The sequence below is a fragment of the Pteropus medius genome, unplaced genomic scaffold, assembly GCF_902729225.1.
Source record: "Pteropus medius unplaced genomic scaffold, Ma_sr-lr_union100, whole genome shotgun sequence".
Taxonomy (NCBI): Eukaryota; Metazoa; Chordata; class Mammalia; order Chiroptera; family Pteropodidae; genus Pteropus; species Pteropus medius.
Genome location: NW_024342466.1, coordinates 1,344,580 through 1,364,316, shown reverse-complemented (window position 1 = coordinate 1,364,316; position 19,737 = coordinate 1,344,580). Strand labels below are relative to the sequence as shown.

At 49.2% G+C, this 19,737-nt stretch overlaps 1 protein-coding gene and 1 pseudogene across 9 annotated transcripts in view; both read right to left on the bottom strand.

The window, feature by feature from the left end:
- The window catches only part of LOC120600635 (arf-GAP with GTPase, ANK repeat and PH domain-containing protein 1), a 317,727-nt gene that overhangs the window by 148,665 nt on the left and 149,325 nt on the right, over positions 1–19,737 (bottom strand). For all 9 annotated transcript variants that reach the window (XR_005652247.1, XM_039860060.1, XM_039860076.1 and 6 more), the window contains one exon: positions 12,286–12,454. Coding sequence is in view for 8 of the 9 variants with exons in the window: in XM_039860060.1 (XP_039715994.1) it covers positions 12,286–12,454 (169 nt within the window). In the remaining variant the exon portion in view is untranslated. The remainder of the gene's footprint in view (positions 1–12,285; positions 12,455–19,737) is intronic.
- LOC120601739 (uncharacterized) lies at positions 17,880–17,998 on the bottom strand (annotated as a pseudogene).

Genomic DNA, 19,737 nt, shown 5'->3' with positions numbered 1-19,737 from the left:
AGGCTAAAAAAGGTCAACTGAATGCTTTGTGAATGCAGAAGCCACGGAGCGTCAGGTCAGGCAGGAGACAGTTTCACCAGCATTTAGTCCAAGGAGGGGTCCGGCCCTACAAAGTATGGGACACTGTGTCCACAGGAAGCAGGTCACAGCAGCACCACTTCGGTGCTGTCTCAGTATTTTTTCTCCGAATACTATCTGCACTACCATGGACCACATGGTCGACTTCCTGGCCCGTTCTGAACTCAGCAAGAGAATTTCCTCGAATATGCCATCTGTGGGTCAGGCGGCTGCTGGCCGGGCTGGCCGGGCTGGCAGGGGGAGGCCCCGGTGCCACGCTAATCCACGGAGCCCCAGCACCAGCTCCTTGCGGTGGCCGCGCGTGTGCGTACCGGGCTGCCCCGATCAGCACACGCTTCCCTGTATCAAAAGCGCCGGATTCAGCCCAAAGAATAATTTTAGCTTTACTTATAGCCCTAAAGTGTAAGAGTTGATTTGAAAAGGTACTTACCTCCACCATATGCTATTTTTTTTTCTTTAAACAATTTGCATTTCAAAGTGAACGCGGCATTTATATCTGAATGAACATCAGTGTGTTGCCGGGGCTGATCTCCAACGAGCATGAAAAAGATGCCGGTTTTCTATTGAGCAGAAATTGTTTTCATCCACTGAGAGACATCAAAGACAGAATCCCGCTTTTTAAGCTAAGGCTTATTACATTAAAAATAGCCTGTTCTGATTTTTAAAAATATACTCTGAAATAGGCTGTTCAGAGCATTCAAATAAAGACTGATCAACAATCATTTCCTTTAAAATACAAAATTCTGCTCACTGCACTTTCTGAGTTTGGTCGTCCATCTTCGAAATCGAGGCTTGACCTTCCCGAAGAGTTTAATTAGAAAAACGATACTTGGCATTTGACTTAGGGGTTAAAGAACCTGAAAAAGAAACAACTCTCGGGGACAAGGGATACGGAGGTTTCACGTGCTTTGAGAGCGTGGGAGAGAGAAACCCAAACAGCGCTTTATGAGCGGGCGCGTGAGTATAAAGCGAGCATCTGTCCCCACCGTGGAGCCCTGTAACGGAAAAGGAGTCACGACCGCGGGGGCCTGGTTGGTGGGAGCGCCCCCCGCCCCCCGCCCCGGAGGCCTCACGCCCGCTTCTGCCGGTCCCTTCCCCTCGCCCTGTGGCTTCCAATGTCGTACGCTCAAGCCGTGGTGGACGTGCAGACCCAGGTGGGGCAGCCGGCTCGCTGGGGTCAGGACTGGACGACGGAGGCCCTTCCAATGGCCGCGTCACTTCGAACCGGGCCTCGCCGACTGTGCCGTCCTCTCGTGATGGCCCCGAAAAGAACGCCATTCACAGCGCCAGCAAAAAGGTGAGACACGGACGGTTGAAGTGCCCGGGCGCGGGGCCCACCCGCCCGCCGTCTGCCTCGGAAAGCGGCCTTCCTCGCGGGAGCCAGGGTTTGGGCTGAGGACCTTTTCCGAGGACACATTCGGCATCTTTTCTTAAAAACATGACTACTGAATACAACGCTGTGGCCATGTTCAGAATTAAAATCCTGGAACCGGACAGTTCACTGTTACTTCTGAAATTCAGAAAAAGTTCATTTTATTCTGATGTCTCCCTGTTCTAATTCTGATGCCATAACAGGAGTTAATGTTGCCGTACAAATTTCTTAAAGATTATCTTGCAAAACTATACAGATGTAAAAATAAGTTAGTAATCTATAAAAATCCCATCTAATAGATTGTCTCTATATTAAACATAGCATAAATTTTTCTTAGTTACGACCATAAAGGTGTAATTTTATGCCATACTTCTTTAATATGACTTCTTTTCATTTTCCATGTTCTTCCATAATCTTTGCAAAATTATTATATATATGTAATTGCATATATAACGTCTTAATGATTTAATGTAGATCATTTATATTATCATTTTTCTACTTCTGAATAATTTGGGTTGTTTCCAGTTTCTCATTATTATAAACGACACTGCAAAGGACATCCTCTACTTTTAGATTTTTTTCTTAGCATACGATCCCAGAAGAGTTATTATTGAGTCAGACGGCATTAACATCTTTCTAACTCATGATGTATGTTTCCAATTAATTTTCTTAATGACCAGTCAGCTAAAAGAAGATGGAACCTAGGCATCTGAAGTGTTTACTTCAGTCCATAATTTGTGAAATGAATATAAGAAGAAGAAGAATGAAATGGTGATAATAATGATAAATAATATGCCTGTGTGGTTGACATAAGGCTTGAATTACATAAGGTACTACTACTTGGTAAACTGCAAAGCCTCTACAGGTGCTAGTTGTTATGAATATGACCAACAGTGGATTTTCCTTTTCTCTAGTTGATTGTTCAGAAAAAGCTTAAAATGGTTACATTGCTAACTGTGTTGGGCGTTCTCTTGTGATGATGTTTCTTCCTGTGTCGACAGCTCGTGTTGTTGGCCTCATACCTGCGTCTTAGTGTCGCGGTCGTCATTGCTGTGCACAAGCCCAAACACTCGTTCACTCGACGGCGTTCTCTCGACGCCTGCCCCATGGGCCGTGCAGAGCTGAGCACGGGGACAGCTCAACGACACGCTGAACACTCTCGGTCTTTCCGAATTCCTAAGGGGTGATGACCAGTGATGCCAAAGCTTCAGAGGCACAGTTGATAAAAGGACAGAGAGAAAGAAAAGAAATCACGCGGCCTGAGACGTGACGCAAGCCAGCCATGGACGAGGGCCGTACCCTGACGTGGGCGAGCTGAGCTAGAGGACCAGAGACCCCGCTCACACCCCATCCGTCGCCAGTTACTGCTCCACGCTGGGGAGGGAGGCAGTCTGCGTTTGGTACAATCCGAGACGCGAATATTCTGCACAGTAGAAGGTAAGTTCTCATTTAAGTGGCTCTGTTTAGAAATAAGTTTGAATATTTATTCCAAGGACAGAGCTGGCTTTTTCAGCTACACACAGTATGCGTCACTGCAGGGTGACGCCTGCTCTTCTGACCTCGCCCATCTCCATCTGCCTAAGGGACGCCCACCACTACAGACTGCGGTGACCGCGAGGCTCGCTCAATGTTTCCGCAATGCTTACGCGACGCTTACCTGGCTAAAATCCGCTTCTTGGTACGGCTACATGAACGAATTTATAAGCGATATAGTAATAATAAGATGTGGCAACATTATACCGAAGGAGGATAAAACTAAGGATTTTAAGTCATAACATATGATTATAGCATTCGAGCGATAATGTTTCATAAAACGAAGTCCAAGACGCCCATATCTTGTGCTCTAGGTTCTTACTTGGTAGCACAGTGCCCCCTCCCCACCCAGCGACTTAATTCAATTGTTCAGTTTCTTCTTTTCCCACACGTGATAGTTCTATCTTTAAAATATCCTTTCTCCTTGATATGACAAATGCAATAGGTGTATTTTGTACCAAATTCATTTTGATTTGACAGCACTGACTTTTCTAATCCTGAAACTTTCAGGGAGGGGCTGAGGTGGTTCCAGGCCCCTACCCTCACCCCAACTTCTCTCCGTCTCAGTCCTTATAAAATCATCTCTTAGAAGGGAACAGGAGAGTCGTGTAGGGAGCAAGAGCCCCGAGGAACGGCCACGTCCAGAACTCCGATGACGCGAAGCGGCCGACTTGTTTGTGGGTCGGGATGTTTTGGGTTTCACCTCTTACTAGAAGCATTCCAGAAAGACGGACGTTCTCTGCATCTGGTAACTGCACAGCACCGGGCCAGCCGGTCGGGGGCGGCAAAATGCCACGGCTACTTTGAAAACTTCCCCTCTGCCAATGTGGAAAAGGGGACGTAGCAAGCAGGCCAATCACGGACCCGACTCCAGCACAGAAGGCTCTCGCCTGAGACTCCGGCCGAGGCCCGGCCAGCGGCCAGTGGCCTCCCCGAAGGCCACGGGGACCTTCTGCAGAGATTACCCCGCCTACAGCTCTCCCCATGCTGACCATTCTGCTGGTCTTGCTGTTCTTGCAAGCATCACGTCAACAGTTGAAACATGATTTCTTTACCCCCCCACACATTTTTGAGAGGAAAAACACACTTCTAAAGCGATTTTCATTTACTTGTAGGAACCTCTATTCCCATAGAGATGTACAGCTCAATATTTCTAACTTCTCTCTTACGTTTTTTAACGGAAATCATTGAGGACCAAGTTGCTTTGGTCAGTTCTTACAGAAAAGAACACTCCATTTAGAGTTCCAACAACTGAAGGAGGTTTCCTTCAACTGACAGGTATAACTCTGATCTATATCGGAACTGTACTCTGGTGATCTCGGCCACAGAGAGCCGTGACGGAGGCATGGTTACCAGGAAGGAGGCAGACCACGCCCACCTTCAACATCTATCCCTTACGTGCCACAGGACGGGCGACCCTCGGTAATAGTCACTTAATGAAAAAATATTTGCTAGGCCACAAAACTAGGAAACGATGACAAAGGAAGAGAGATAATGGTCTATGCCTCAAAGAGCGTACGACGTAACGACAGAAACGACGTGGCACAAATCTGCCTAAAGCTGAGTGGGGGAAGCAGATAAATGTAGAAATAACTGATAATAAGAATGCGTTCCTCACAAACGCTGAAGACGGCATAATTCTTCGGCTTAATTCCCGACGTAGCTAAAACTTCCTGAAATTTTCGTCTACGAGAAACCCCATAAATCGTTTATTCCCCCCTCCCCCCAAAACAATAAGTTATTAAATAGCCATTGAGACCTCCTCCAATGAAACCTGGTTCGCGGAGGCAGATGTCTTCACTGTCATCGCGTGATACTGATTTCTGGATTGTTTTTTTTAGCAAAATAATTCTCAACCAAGAAGGCTCTCCTCTGTAAGTATTCTCTCCCAAGTTGCCTGAAAAGAGTTTGGCCAAAGCACCCGACACACACAGGAGAGGATTCGGCGTCGTGGACAAAGCCCCAAGGGAAATGAGTGGGCGACCAGCACGGGAGGCGTAAGAAGCCGGCCGGGGCCCAGTGTCCGGCCTGCCACTCGACCCCCCGGAGGAGACACGCGGGGACGTGCAGAGCTCACTCGGTCCACGGAACAGACTCCAGAGTCATTCGAATGTTTTCTAGACCATTTGAAACTAAACAAAGAAAAACTTTGTTTCTATGAGACAACAGCGGATCTAGTTTTGATGTGGCGTTATTTTTTTTATTTTTTTATTTTTTTTAATAGCTATTACCACCGTAACAGCAGCTTAGCGACTCGGCGTCTGCAGTGTGAGCAGTTTTGATAAACAGCCTCTGCGGGCCACACAACGGGGATAATGTATCCTTAAGTACCGCCAATGAGCTGTCATTCTGCACAGCCAATTACTTCTGTGCGTCTGTCACTCAAAGGAAAAATGACTGAGCCCATTAGATGAAACCTTTGTCACTATTCCTAATGCACTCTTAGGCCTCATTAATCTCCGGGAGCAGCAACAGAGCCGCCGGTGTCTCGCCGCCTCCCCCGAGCAGGCCCACGTGAAGCCTCTCGTCTCTCTCCCGCAAGTGCACCGCGTTAATCAAGCTCTGCTTATTACCCCAGTCCCTGTCACGGCGCAGAGCGCGCTTCCTCTTAAATGCTCTCATTATGACCCATCTTTAGAGCCGGCTAAGTGGAAAAAAAAAAAAAAGAGAGAGAGAGAGAGAGAGAGGGAGAGAGAGGGAGGAGGAGGACGGGAGAGGGAGAGAAGAGGAAAAAGCAAGTCCGATCACATTAATATTCATGACGATAATTAGTATTCTAGGTCACTGAATATTCATGCTATTAGTTTGGGTTTTTATGGGTTTGCTGGATGTCCTGATTACTGAAGTGTGCAGGAAAACAGCGTGGTTGAGACTTTAGATGTCAACGGCAGTTCAACACTCCAAACACATGGAGACCCCCGCCTCCCCCCCCGCCCCGGAAATGCAGCCTCCACCCTCCCGAGGGCTTCGGCATTTTGAAGCCACTGGGCGCCTGAAGTCGGGGAGGCGGAGAAGTTTCGAAAGGGTTCCTGTGACGAAGGTCTCTGCAGCCATCCGGGTAAGATAAAAATGGCAAACACCCAACAAAGACACACTTTGGGGACAAGGAGGTAGCTGTCGTTTTAGAACAAAATGTCACGACCCAGCGTTACAGAGAAGGCAGGACTAGAGACGTGGGGGCGGCTCGCTGCCGCCACGGGGAAGGCTGTGTGTGGCGGGGCTCGGGTCCCTCGCGTCGGCCCGTTCCCGTCTGCCAGAGGCCGTACAAACAAACGCTTCACGGCGTTTAAAAATTAATTCGAACACGTAAGTTCTCGGCCCTCTTCTTTGTCGGTGATGAGCACGACCGATGACGGATGCCCGACAGCATCCTGAAGGCTCCCCGTGGGCCACGCTCTGGAAAGGCGTGTGGTGTGCTTGCCTCCTAAGAGCACGCACCTGTACACTTCCCACCTGAAAGGCGAGGACACTGAGGTTTACAGCGACGCCCACAAAGGGCCCCGAGATCGAGGAGGTGGGAGTCTGGTCAGTGTTTCTGACTCTGAAGCCGATGGCTGGCCACGAGGGTTTCCTGCTCTCCACTTAAATGTCAAAACAACTGGCAGAGCTGACACCTCTCTGCCCGTCGTCTTACGTGGATATGATTCTACCAAAGCGGCCTGGACAAAAACTCACGTCGGGAAATATTCTTGGACATCTGACTGCTTTCTCTGGAAGCACGCGTACCCAAAACCACGGTTGGGCACATTCTCTAAAGTGTCACTTCTGATGGCAACTCAGTGCAGTGTAAGTTCCAAGCCAAAGGAATGGACATGACAGACACTGCCAGGGGCACCCCGAGCGAGTGACCCTGGAGGATGGAAAAATCAAACGGTCCCGAGTAAATAAATACCTTTCGGATCCTCCTTCTTCTTCTCCTATTTTTTTTACTTCTTCTATTTTTCACTGGAGTAGATGCTGAAGTAATTTTTTCAAAAACCCATCGAGAGAGAAATGTTCTATGTCTCTATACGTCATCTAAAAAGGCCCTTTTTTCTACCTTCACACTTGATTGGTAATAGTTTGGCTTTGACCAGGCTTCTAGGATCGAAAGGATCTGTCCTTCGAGGGGACTCTCCTATCCTCTGGCATGCGGTGGTTCTGAGAGCTCCGCGGACCACTGGAGCTCCTCCCGAGTGGGCGACCTCGCTCTTCTCCTGTCCTGGGTGCCTTCTAGGGTTTTCTCTATGTTTATGGAGCCTCTTCCACTTTCCATCTTAATCCTTCAGGTGGAAAGACCCTTGCATGTCCTTCGTCAACCTCAGCATAATTTCTTCTGCTATATCTTTGATTACAGTGTCTTTAGCCATCTTCTTTATCGTAGTTAATCTAGTAACTTTTTTTACAATCCTTTTTCTTTAATTTCCAATAATGCTTTGGTTTTTCACACAATCTTTTGTTTGTTCCATTTTATGGGTACAGTGACTAACCTCTAACCCTTCCTGAGGATAGCAGCTCTATAATTTCCTCTTAAATTCTCTTTCCCCAAACCATCGTTCCTTCTTCTAGGATCGGTTGGCCTTCGCTCACCCCGATCCTTCACGTGTCTACTGTCAGCTTCCACGAATGTGCTGGTTGTCCATCCACACTCATGAATAAGGGCGTGTGGGCTCGTCAGGCAGAGGAAGGGGGTTTCCTCTGCAGCCCTGCACCAGGTGTGTGAAGCACGGGCACTGGTGGGTTCCGGCTGCGACCCGCCGCGCGGGGATCGTGGGCGGGCGGGCTGGGGCACTCTGCCATTCCTTCCCACTGCGGCTGTGTGGAGGTCCAGGCTTCCCAACCTGCTTCCTTCTCTCTCAGGCGTCAGCATTCCCACGGGAGGCTCTGCCCCCGCCAGCCCAGGGTGTTGCTAACTTTCTCCGTCAGGGTCCTGGCTGTGGGGACGCCACCGGCTGGCTCTGCCTAAATGCGTCTCGCAGCTGCTGTGCGGTGCTCACGGCTGCCTGGGGGGAGCTTCGGACGGCCCCATCTTCACTGAGGCTCTCTGCTCTGGTTAATGGGCGCCCCCCCACCCCCCCAGTGAGACACGGGCTCGGTCGCCAGCATGTGAGGTAGCTCAGCATTGTAAAGATTCGGTTCCTGCTTCGGTTCCCGCGTCCCCAAGCCCAAAGCTGGCACTAGGATCATCAGATTCCCGACACTTTATCGTATGAAAGGCAGTCGACATTCCCATGCTGGCAAACCTCTCCCCGATACCTGAAACGACCGAGACCCCCTCCCACGGGTAACGTCCCCATCCGGGTGCGCCCTATGTCCCCTCAGCACCTGTCACAGCTTTAGTGATCTTATCTGCGTGTGTCTTCTGACTTCTCCACGTCCACTGGAGGCTGAGGCCCCGGAAGGAGGGTTTCTACTGCCGCCCCCCGCCCTGCCCCGCCGGGTCACCAGACACTCGTCGGGCCTGACACACGGCAGACTCAGTGATGACACGACAGTAAGTGGACGGCCCAGGAGGCAAAGCAGAGAGACACCCACGTCGTTAGGTCGGTGAGCAGAAACCAGAAGTCAGCGCTGACACAGTCGGGCGTTAGACTATTTGAAAAACGGAAGGAATGATGACGCACTAGAAATGCAAACGGCTGTTCCGACTCGCCGGAGTTCAGCGAGGCGGCTGGACAGGAAAGCTACACAAACCGGGGGCTTTCTTGTTTCCTAGCGATTGGACGCTATAATATGCCCCCCACCTCCAAAAGATTAGTCTCGCAATTCACCAAAAATTATAAACTAACAGAATGGATTAACAAGACACACAAAGGAGCTAAATGAAGAAAAGTGTTCAACTTTACTGAGGGATATAAATAAATTTGAATCAACTGGGAAAGATTTGTGTCTCAGGATGAAAAACCCTATACCGTAGAGACTCAGTTCCTCCACTATTAATAGTTGGGTAAAAGCAAGGACAATTAGAGCCACAATTTTTAGGGAGAAGGAGAAGCTTCCAAGTTATTCTGAAGTTTATCGGAAAAAGTAAATGGGTAAGAATAGCCAAGAAAACCGGGAGGAGTGATATTAAACCGTGTTACACTGCCAGATAGAAACCGTCATAAATCTAAGAACACGTGGTAAACACACATCAGGTCAGACAACGTGGAAATAGCAGGTCAATGAAACAGATTCTTGAGCTCAGAAACGTATCTGGTTTGATTAAATGAGTTAGTTGTACAATGATGGGGACCAAGAAAATCAACAGGAAAAGAAAATAATTCAACAAATTATCTATTTAAATAAAAAGTTCAATTAGATCCCATATAATAGACCCAAATTAAAGGTAGATTAGAGGTTAAATATAAAAAAAGGAAAAAACAATAAAATGCCCAAACTCACAAATACATACATATGTGAATTGTGATCCGAATTCAAGATTTTTAAATGCTTTTTAAATGTCAAAAGTAGAAACCACAGAAGTAAAAGACTTATGATATGATTATATATTAAAAAGGGGGAAAACTCTACATATAAATAAGAATGTAAGGCATAAAAAAACAAAGAAGAAACGGGAAATATTTGCAAAACATTATAAAGTGCTAATATCCTTAACATACAAAGAGTTATTACGAATCGGTAAGAAAACAAGCACCTAGTGCAAAAATGGACAAAGGATACTTCTAAATGACAACACGTATGACCAACAGACACGTGAGATGCTCAGCCTCACTACTCGCTGAAGAAATCAAAATAAACAAAGTGTGAGGTGAACTGCTCATCATCAGAGCGCAGAGTCTCAAAACGACACTTAAATCAATGCTAGCACGCGTGGGAGGGTGAAATGGGCACTCATGGGATGGAAGGATACTACATACGAGACCTTTCTAGAAATTGATTTGGAAATATGAATCGAGACTCTTATAAATGTTTATGCCCATCGCCTGAATCACTTCACGCACGGACGTTTAAGACAGTAATCAGTGTTACGCGCAGACTGAGGTCCATGTGTCAGGTCCACGCGAGTGGAAAAGTTACTGGAACGGAAGGCATAGAACTTCACCTAATTTAGTAACATTGAGGTAAGAAAACAAAGAAAGGAAAGAAAGCGTAAAAAGAAAGAGACACTTGCAGCTAATCCAATGGTCGACAACGGAAGTGGTTCTCTGCTTCTGCCCCTCCCTCCCACGTCCCCACCTGTGACCCAGAGGAGAAGGCGAAGGGGCCGGGCTTAGGGCTGAACGGCCGTGTTGGAATACACGGAGGGGCTGACGATGGGAAAGACATTCCAGCTGCGCCCCGAGCCCTCCCACCCCCCCGCAGCACGTCTGCAAGAGGACCAAACTGGGCCCTGAGAAATTAGCCTTTGGAAGATGCGAACTCGCTCCCTTAGCAGAGGTCCGTGACGTAACCCACGCCACGGGATGCTGTAGAGTTTACGTGGCGTTTTGCATTTTCTCTTTGTTATCAAACATTACATTTTCCTTAGGACGAGTGGCGGCTGAGCCCCAAAGATCCCCAGTCTCAAGGTTAAGAAGTTCAAACTCCAAATCTTCCACGTCCAGTAATTCAAATCGTCAGAGCTCTTCCTTCATCCTGCCTAGAAAGTCCCCGGCCCTGGACTACGCGTAGCGCGGCCCAGGTGCCTTGCCCACCTCCCGGGGTACAGCGGACCACGCGGCCCCTGGGCCCTCACGCCCGTGTGCACCCCGACTGTGAGCTGCTGCCCTGCACTGCCTGGATTTGTCTCCTCGTCTCTCTCCCCGACCAGAGGGTAGGATTCTTGAGGGCAGGGATTATGTCTTATTCTCCTGTGTCTCCAGGGCCCGCGACGGTGCCTTAGCACACATCGGAAATTCCACAGATGCTTGTTGACTTGAATAAATAAATGGATACATGTGACATGATGGGCTAGAGGGGGAAGCAGAAAATTGGCTGGTTATAAGGGGCTGCCTCGTACTCAGGTTCCGGAGGTCTCGCTACCCACAGCACGCACGATGCCTGGCACGGAACAGGCAGTGCACAGTTTCCGAATCTAGAAATACAAAGCCGCAAAGACACCGGCTTTAGGTCACTACAGACGATTCTTTTCCTCGGGCGCTTTTCTCTCTCATCCTGCAGAGGTACCGCGCCGGCACGAAAAGGGAAAGATCACGTCCGTGTCAGAAGGAAGGTCAGCAGGTCACAGAGGCCAGGCACGATACGCTTCTCCCCTGTCAGGGGGGAGCTGGTGTGTCCCTCCATTAGCGGAGGGCCCAGGTTTATTTTGGTGAGGAGCCACGGCTGGCCTTGGTACTGTCCTTGACAAGCTTCGTGGCACTTCCGTACATGCGGCCTCGCCCGCCATCACCTCTGTGACGTGGGCGGGCCCGCCACATCAGCCCGAAGCGCTGGTGGAGCGGTGACCTGCCGGGCACCCCTCGGAATCAGGCAGCAGAACCCAGGCCGAGGGACCCAAATTCTCGCTCCTTTTGCGGGTTCTGCTGTCGCCGACCAATGTCGTTTATGCCACAGGACCGCGGGGTCGGCACCAGCTCTCTTAAAAAGCACTTAACGTTCCAGAAAGGGGGAGAGGCAGCCCCTCTAAGGAGCAGAAACGGAGGCCAGAAACCGCGGTGGAACAGGAACTTGTCTGGCGAAGACGGGACACGGCGGGGGAGAGGAAAGGGACCTGGGGAAGCGCACGGAGAGACCTGCACGCCGACGGCGTTCGGCGTGTCCGCAGGGCCTTTTCCGCCGTCCCAAACCCGAAGGTCAAGGCCAGGGCCGTCATTTGCAAAGACTGGTAACTGAAAACGAACCCCGTTTCCGAATGGCTTCGTGCACACGAAGGCCAGGAATTTACACCTAACTCTGAGAAAACACTATCTTTCTCTGACACTGAACTAAAAAGCAAACGACAGAAAAAAGAAAACCAACAACTGAGAGACCGCAAACTTCACACGGGTCCAGCCGCTTCCCCTCAGCCTCGCTCCCAACGGCCTTCACTTCTACACGCTGGACCGCTCCAGATTAGTTAATGCAAATCCGTGATGCATCAACAATTCATTCACGTTTTTTAGATGGCCCTGACACCCTCCATCATGCATTAAAACTCACAGCCACCCCGCTCTGGGGAAACCTAGTGCTTTAGTTCACGCAGCCGTGACCCAAAGTGCCAGCATCTGCTTGCTGGCAGCCACGGGACCGACAGGTATGGAGGAGGGGTCACCCGCAGAAGAGGCGAGGCCTCTAAACCTTAATCTACGACATAACAGTTAGTCTCCAAGGGACCCACACAGCTCGACGGAGGCCTCCGGCCATCGTACTCGGCTTGGCCGGCGTGGGTGCTGTGCGCTTACCTGAATTTGGTGAGATGTGTAAACTGCTCATGTCCTTGGCGAGGCCGTTGGCCTTCGGGCTGGAGACGGGCGCGCAGGCCGGCGTGGCACGGGGTGGCCTCTTCCCAGGGACCTTCACAGTGGTTCTGAGAAGGTCGATCTCTTTGCCGTGGATGTTCTGCATGTAATCCTGTGCAAAACGTCAAACATCCAAGACAGATTAAAAGGAAGACCCAGTACCACCCGGGCCTAGGCGCTCTACTGACGCCACGCGCTACGCTCCCGCGCGCTTCCCACTGCGGCGGGCGCCTCAGAAATCACGAGGTCGTGGTCTGTGTGGTGTGGGCGACAGCACCATCGCACTGAACCAGAGCTCTGCCCTGAGTCCCGAACTAACCCCGGCCCTGGACACACCAGGCGCCACGGCGGATGCGTCCATCAGAGGGGATGAGAAACCCCCGGGGAAAGTAAACACGGACACGAAATCCCATTTTCCCAACTACTGCTTATTATGGCCTTTGTCTCAGATGGCAACCCCGGCACACATCTAGACAAGACTGAAGCTGTCCGGGGGCGCGTCAGGCGAAATCTCTAAGTAAAAGTCAAGGCATGCGCTCAGGACCAGCAAGGGCAGCGCGGGGGTGGTGGCATGGTGTCCCAACAACGCGGAGGTCACCGGCGAGTGTATGACGGCTGGATGTTGAAAACTAAGTGCCTTACTTGGTGCGCAAGTGTCGCCTCGCTGTCCGCTATGCTCTGGAGGTGAATGACGAGCAGCTGCCAGGGAACCGCGGGAAGCCTGGGTCGGCTGGGAAGGCCCTGTGCAGCCCCTCAGCGACTAACAACTCGGTGTGGACTAAAATACGCCAAAGGGCTGCGGGTGGGGGGGGGCGGGGAAAGAAGCAGCGGAGGGCCGGGAGGGGCCTGTTGTGAATTAGGAATCACCGAGCCTTTCGTGCAGCTTTTGGGCAACAAGCCGCCTTGTCCCCATCAACGTGTCATTATTAAGCTGACACTGCACACTAGGAGAGGACAGATTCTAAAGCACTCGTGGGTAAGTACCATTTCATGTGTTTTAAGACTAAGCAGGAAATGGAATAAACAGATGCCCTCCTTGCAGAATCTTGGTGGGTTCCTTTTAGAATATTAAAGAGAGACCCCAAGTAATTCATACTGAGCATAAGCTGTTAAGTTTGGGTCAACGCAATTTCAGAGGAAGTGCCAAACTAACCAGTTTGTGGGCTGCAAGGGACCCAGGAAGGTTGGAAAAATGAGCTGTTTCCTCGTGACTGCCAACGACAGCCAACCGATGCCGAGAGAGAACGAGATAACGTTCTAGAAGATGAAGACCCAGCCTGAGGGATGAGGGATGTCGGCCGCAGTATGTCCAGGAAGCTTCGGGGGCCCAGAGGGACGGAAGCCAAGAGAAGGGTGCCAGCGGCTTCAGGAAATGGGTCCTGGGTACAGGGAGTCGTCTGCAGGAGGGAGGGCGGGCCTCGAGCATAAAGAGCCCTCGCCCCGACATGATTCCCGCAGAGGTGGGGCTGCCTGGGAGCCGGCCCAGACCCGGGAGAGAGGGCGGAGAGGGACTCGCAACAGAGGAAGAGGCAGGACGAGACGCTGTAATGGGAGGGCACGACCCCGCCGCGGTGACCAGAGCCTAGAAGGTTCGCCACGCACTATCCCCGGAGGAAAGATGCTTCAGGGTCCCCGGTGACCTCCTAAGGACAGACCACAGATGGCTAGGACCAGGAGGCACAGGGGACTAAAGACGAATGGAGGATCAGAATCTGCAGTGCAATGGGGGCAAAACCAGCGAGCCCTCCAGAGGAGGGGACGAGGTACGCCACCCTCAGCAGCGTCAGCCACGGGGCAGAGGCGCTGGCCCATCTCGACGTCCACCAGGCAGGCTGGCTGGGGTCGGCCATGGCCATCTTGGAGGAGAGCTGTGGCTTTGGGGAAAAGGACAGCTGTGTCCAGCTTGGTGCAGGCTGAAGACTCCACACGGAAGTCAAGACGCCTGAGAACTCCCCCAAATATGACTGACTATGAAGAAGGATGTGGAGCAGAGGCATGGAGTCATTATCGTTAGAACGGACCGAAGGACAGAAAAGGCTGGAAGCCTCTTGCCCAAGGCCGGTGTGCTGAGGATGGGGCACGGACAGCACATCAGGGAAGGAAGCGACCTGGAGTCAGTGCAGAGCTAACGTCAAGGTCACCTAAAAAAAACAAAGGTCGTTCTTAAGTGTCGTTCACTGACTTCCATTAACGTTACCAAAAATACGCAAACCCAAGTTTTGAGACCAAAGTTAAGGCTTGTAAATAATGAATTCCTTCTTGCGTACTCCTTTAAAAATATCAACTTGCTATAACTTTCTTCTTTAATGCCAATTCTTAACAAATTAAAATACGATAACAGGAGTGTAATTGAGCATTTATTGCTTATGGGCTCCAAAATGAGACTAATCAGATAGTGACTAAGCCTCAGCATGGGCTCTTTTAATAGGCATATTTTAACATACAATAACCAGGACATTTTATTTAGAATCATTACAGAAATCTACCAAGTGTCTGCTCTCTGGGTCTGACATGCCAAGGGAACACATTTGTCTCTGGCCCAGCATGCACTGGGGGAGGGGGATCTGTTGGCCCAGCATGCACCGGGAGAGGCGGGATCTGTCCTCTTGCTTGAGTTATTTATGTGTTGAAACTTCACCAGAGCTACTTTAAAAAAAAAAAAAAACAGAATATAAATTTGGCACGTTTTAAATTTCAAGCCACCAGAAGTTTTAAAAACTTTGCAAAAAATGCAAGTCCTCATCCATGGACGCCCTTCGAGGTGGCGCTTCAGACACAGGTGGGATGCAGAGCCACGTGAGTCTGTGGCTTCCAGCGTCTCCCAAGAGAAACTGGAGACGCCGAGTTTTCCGCTTTCGAAAGAACTCGGCCTTTTCATCTCTCCTGGGCCCAGTTCGGGAGGAATTAAAGCTACAAGCGCCAAACAACGCTGCCTCCTCAGAAGCGGGGTGTGCGGGCTGATGGGTCTGAGTGAGGCAGGGAGCTCCCTGGGTAAAATCGAGATGGCAAGCCTGATTTTGATATGCAAATGCCACAGACACTCCGCTTCTCCGTGTTCCTTGTAGAAAATGCTGATCGAAGATAAAAGGGGGGGAAAAAACCCTTTAACAAGGCATGAGGGTAATTCAAAGCCAAGTACTTTTAAACAGCACTTAACAAGTCCCCGGGGCCCACTCAAGAGCCAGGCCCCCCAGAGGTGCCATCTCCTGCCCCTCAACAGCTTGAAAAAGTAGTAATGGCAACCCTATTTGCATTTCTCTTCTCGGCCGGCCGTCCATGCTCCTCGCGTGGGTCGTTTTCGCCGAGCGGCTGCGGGAGGGCCGTCCGCGGCTGCGGCCGTGCCTCGTGTCCCCTGCAACCCCGCTCCGCACCTCTGCCAGCCCTTGTTTTTTACATTTCGCTCCTAATTATGTTGCATCTATTGCCGTACACTTAATTAGCTGCATTAATGTGATTTCTTTTCACATAGTCAAGCAATTAAGAGCTATGATTGAGTTTCATTCAATTAGCCTCAACAAACATGCTAATTGATGTCCCAGATGCAAATGAGGTGCAATGAGAGAAACCTGCCAGCGAGTGAGAACTGTGCTGCCGCCCCCGGCTTTCGGCTTCTGACAGTAGCACAGCCTACGTGGCTCCCACCTTCCGTGGGGCCGCCTTCCGAGAGGCCGCGGACTCATTAGTGCCTCGGTGGACCAGGTCCCTCCTGACGCGGAAGATTAATTGATTGGCTGCTGTACGACGCTGTCCTAGAATCTCGCGGTTATGCGGTACCAGGATGGGGAGATGATCAGCTGGATGACACCATGCTCCAGAAGGGAGAGTGGCACAAAGTCCTCGCGAGCAAAACGCCACACAGGGCGACTTAAAAAAAAAAACCTCAGGAGTTCTCCCCGAAAGGACGAAGGGAAAAGACACGCTTTTCGCTGGCCCTGGGGATCTCAGCGCCCTCCACGTGCGTGATGGCGTCTACAGGGCTCAGTAAATGGCGAGTTCATCTTAGTCAGCTCTGGGGCACTTGGCACTCCACGTTAAGCTCAAAATACAGCCATCCATCAAGAGTCCCTAAAAATACTCTTACTGTATTGATTCTCAGTGTCTCCCACCGGGACGTTACCTTTGGCTGTCTGGTGAAAGATGGTTTGCTCCAAGTGTTCACAGGGTACCAAACGCAGTTAACAAGATCTTAAAGCTAAACTGAAATGCATAAACAGCATGGCTGGCATCTCAAGGTCAGAAATGCTTTGAAAGTCTGCTCTCTCTTCAAGTACAGATAATGCAATGGACATCATTTCCAATTTTACACATACTTTTAAAAAGTATTAAGACTCTTCATTTCCATAATTAGATAGTGGAGAAAAATAGTAGAAATCTTTGTTTCCATTAGATTTCCCCAGTAAGATCTGATTTCTACCTGTGCATAAATGTTGAGAAATTTAGTTATCTTACACGAATACATAACATTTTGTCTAAGGTAACTGTTAGGACCTACTGATATTTGCTTGGGTCTTTTTGCCGTGGTCATTCTAACTGGATTTTTCCTCTTTGCATGATCCAGCTTAGCAGTCCTCAAACTGTTGTCCTTTGCACCCTGATAGGGGGCTGACAAGTTCAGTACTATTTTTTAAAACAATTCCAAGACACTGTCTGCCTTTTTTACTGTGTTGAAATTTTCTGATGGTGCTAAACTGGTGGTGGGTAAAAACGCTGGCTCCTTAGCAGAAATCAAGGCAGTGGCACCAAACTGTAAGGTTTAGTCATTATTTTATTCATTCTCATGCTCTCTACATGCAAACAAGAACAGTTGCACGTAAGCATGTTCTTAATAAACCAAAAAAAAAAAAAAAAAAAAGCGACTGATTAAAAAAGTTCTTTTCAACCCTGGAGTACACATCTTTTGGATGTTCTGGGTGGTGACCTGCAAAGCGCACGTGAAGCGTGCCTGCCAGGTCCTTCAGGCCGAGCGTTCACTTGTGGAAAACCACTTCGGTGACTGTTTGAGTTGCAAGCTGAACTAGCCATTTTCACTGGGACGACATTTTTACTTGAAAGGACCATATCAGACATTAACTATAATGATTCGGTCTTGAGCGTCTGGCAGGTAGGTCTCTGGAAAATGAACAAAGTGAACATTGCAAGGAAAGCAGCTGACAGTATGTGTGACCAATGAGCATTCCGGTGACAGCGAGAATTTTAAAAACCTGTATCTCTCACCATGAATTTGACACCTGCCAAATACTTCTATTTCTCTGACAAGCCCGGTGGTGATACAACTATGATTTTGGGATATGACATAATGAAAAGTGTCACCATCTGGACATCCCCATACCTCAGTTAAACAATACCTTTGAAATGACTGATGCATGGATAAAAGATTATTTTATTTATTTATATATTTATTTACTTACTTACTTTCTTTAGGTGAGGCAACTCTTGGTTGACCTCACCGATTGCAAGGACTTTGTCAGTTTATAATCTCTTATTATCAATTATTTATTCATTCATTCATTCACTTATTTATTTATTTATTTTTTTAATGCCTACGGCACCTGGTCTTCCTAGGTGGTCTCCCATGCAAGTACTAACCAGGCCCGACCCTGCTTAGCTTCCGAGATCAGACAGGATCGGGCTCCTTCAGGGTAGCATGGCCGTAGATAAAAGATTATTCAAAGTACAAGACACATCAATGGATCCTAATGTAGCAGAGAAGGAAAAATTCGGTGACAGTTTCAGATTCCATGCTGCATTCCTAAGCTGTAGGAAACTGTCACATGTTGAATTTCGGTGTAGGATCCAAGAACATCCACAATGATCCCCAACGGCTACTGAAATACGCCTCCTGTTTCCGACAGACTGTGTAAGGCAAGAATTTCTCTCACTTTGACCAAAACAATACATCATGACAGACTGAAGTCAGCAGCAGCCATGACAACCCAACTCTCTCTTACCAAACCAGGGAGCAAAGAGCCTTGAAGAAAATGTGAAACAATGCTACTGTCACGATTTTCTTCTGGAAAACGTTTTTCATGGAAATCTTATTCATGCGATAATATTATGTAATCGATAGTTTTACTATTATTTTGAATGAGTTATGTGACTATTTCAGAACTTTCTCAGTTTTAACTTTTCACATGATAAATATCAGCAGATATAATCTACAGAAAAGAAAGTAAGGGGGTTCCTAGGCCAGCAGGTTTGAGAACCGCCAGTGCAGCGTGATGTTCGCAAAGCAGCCCAAGGATGCTGTACGCTCACAGCTGGGGGCGGGGCACGCGAGCCGGACCTGCACGAAGGAATTAGAAACGGTCTTCAGATTTGTCTGTCTCGTCCTTGAGGAAAGGAGTGACTCATTATTCCCTATTTCCACTGCACTTCATGGGCGTCTGTGGTGCAAAGAGGAAGCAGTAGTTTGTACAAGTTCTATTTTTAAAAAGCCTTTACTTCTGGGCTCGAAAAGCAGTATGTAAGAGAAGCATCGCTCAATGCACTGCTATTCCCAAACTCCACGCAACACTGTTTTTTCAAAGGAAGCTAATTTATAAAGACAGACATGACACCATCCATTCAGAGATGAGCAAATGTTCAAGCTCAACATTCATGGATAATAAACAAGAGCCTCATAGGTAGTCACAGGCACAGAGGAAGTGGCACCCTAAAACCACTAGGAAAATGCTGTAAAACTCTGGAAAAATCTTCTTACCCTGTCCTTTCAGATCACATACCTCAAAGAAGACAATTTCTCCCCTGTCTCCAAAGGATCGTCACAATAGCAAGGCAGGAGGCAGCTCCAAAGTGAAAAACCCCGTGAAAAACCATTTTGTTTCCTGAAACAGGCAACAGAATTCCTGAGTTTCACTTTTGGAGCTGCCTCCGACACACCACTCGACTAATGCTTGTAAATGGCCACGTCCGTGTGACACGTGGCCACCACAGGAAGAAGGCACCTGGCAAACTGGAGGCCTCGGGGTGACAGGCAAAGCCGGCGGTTGTGGCCTGATTCTTTTATTCGTAAAGGCTGTAGTGGGCCTGGTGAAAGAGACGTGGCTTTGTGTCGTGGGGATCAGTGCTGGCAGGCGTCCCGTACAACAGCGAGCTCACGCCCCACCGTGAGGGTGACCCTTCCAGCCCACGCGCTTCCCGCACCCAACACGGGGCAAGCGTGCGACATGAGCCCAGGGAGAGTCGTAATTATCATGTAAATCCAAACAGCACAAAATCCCAAACTGAATTATAATGTACCTTTTGCTTCTCGATTATATCTGCCTTGACTGGTCTAGTATACTGAGCTTTCTACGGCAAGAAAGATTCTTCTCGTTCTGGGCTAAATCAAACAGCGACCCAGCTGTATAACCCATGCGTGTTCAAACCCAGCCTGCACAAAACAAACGTGCTGGA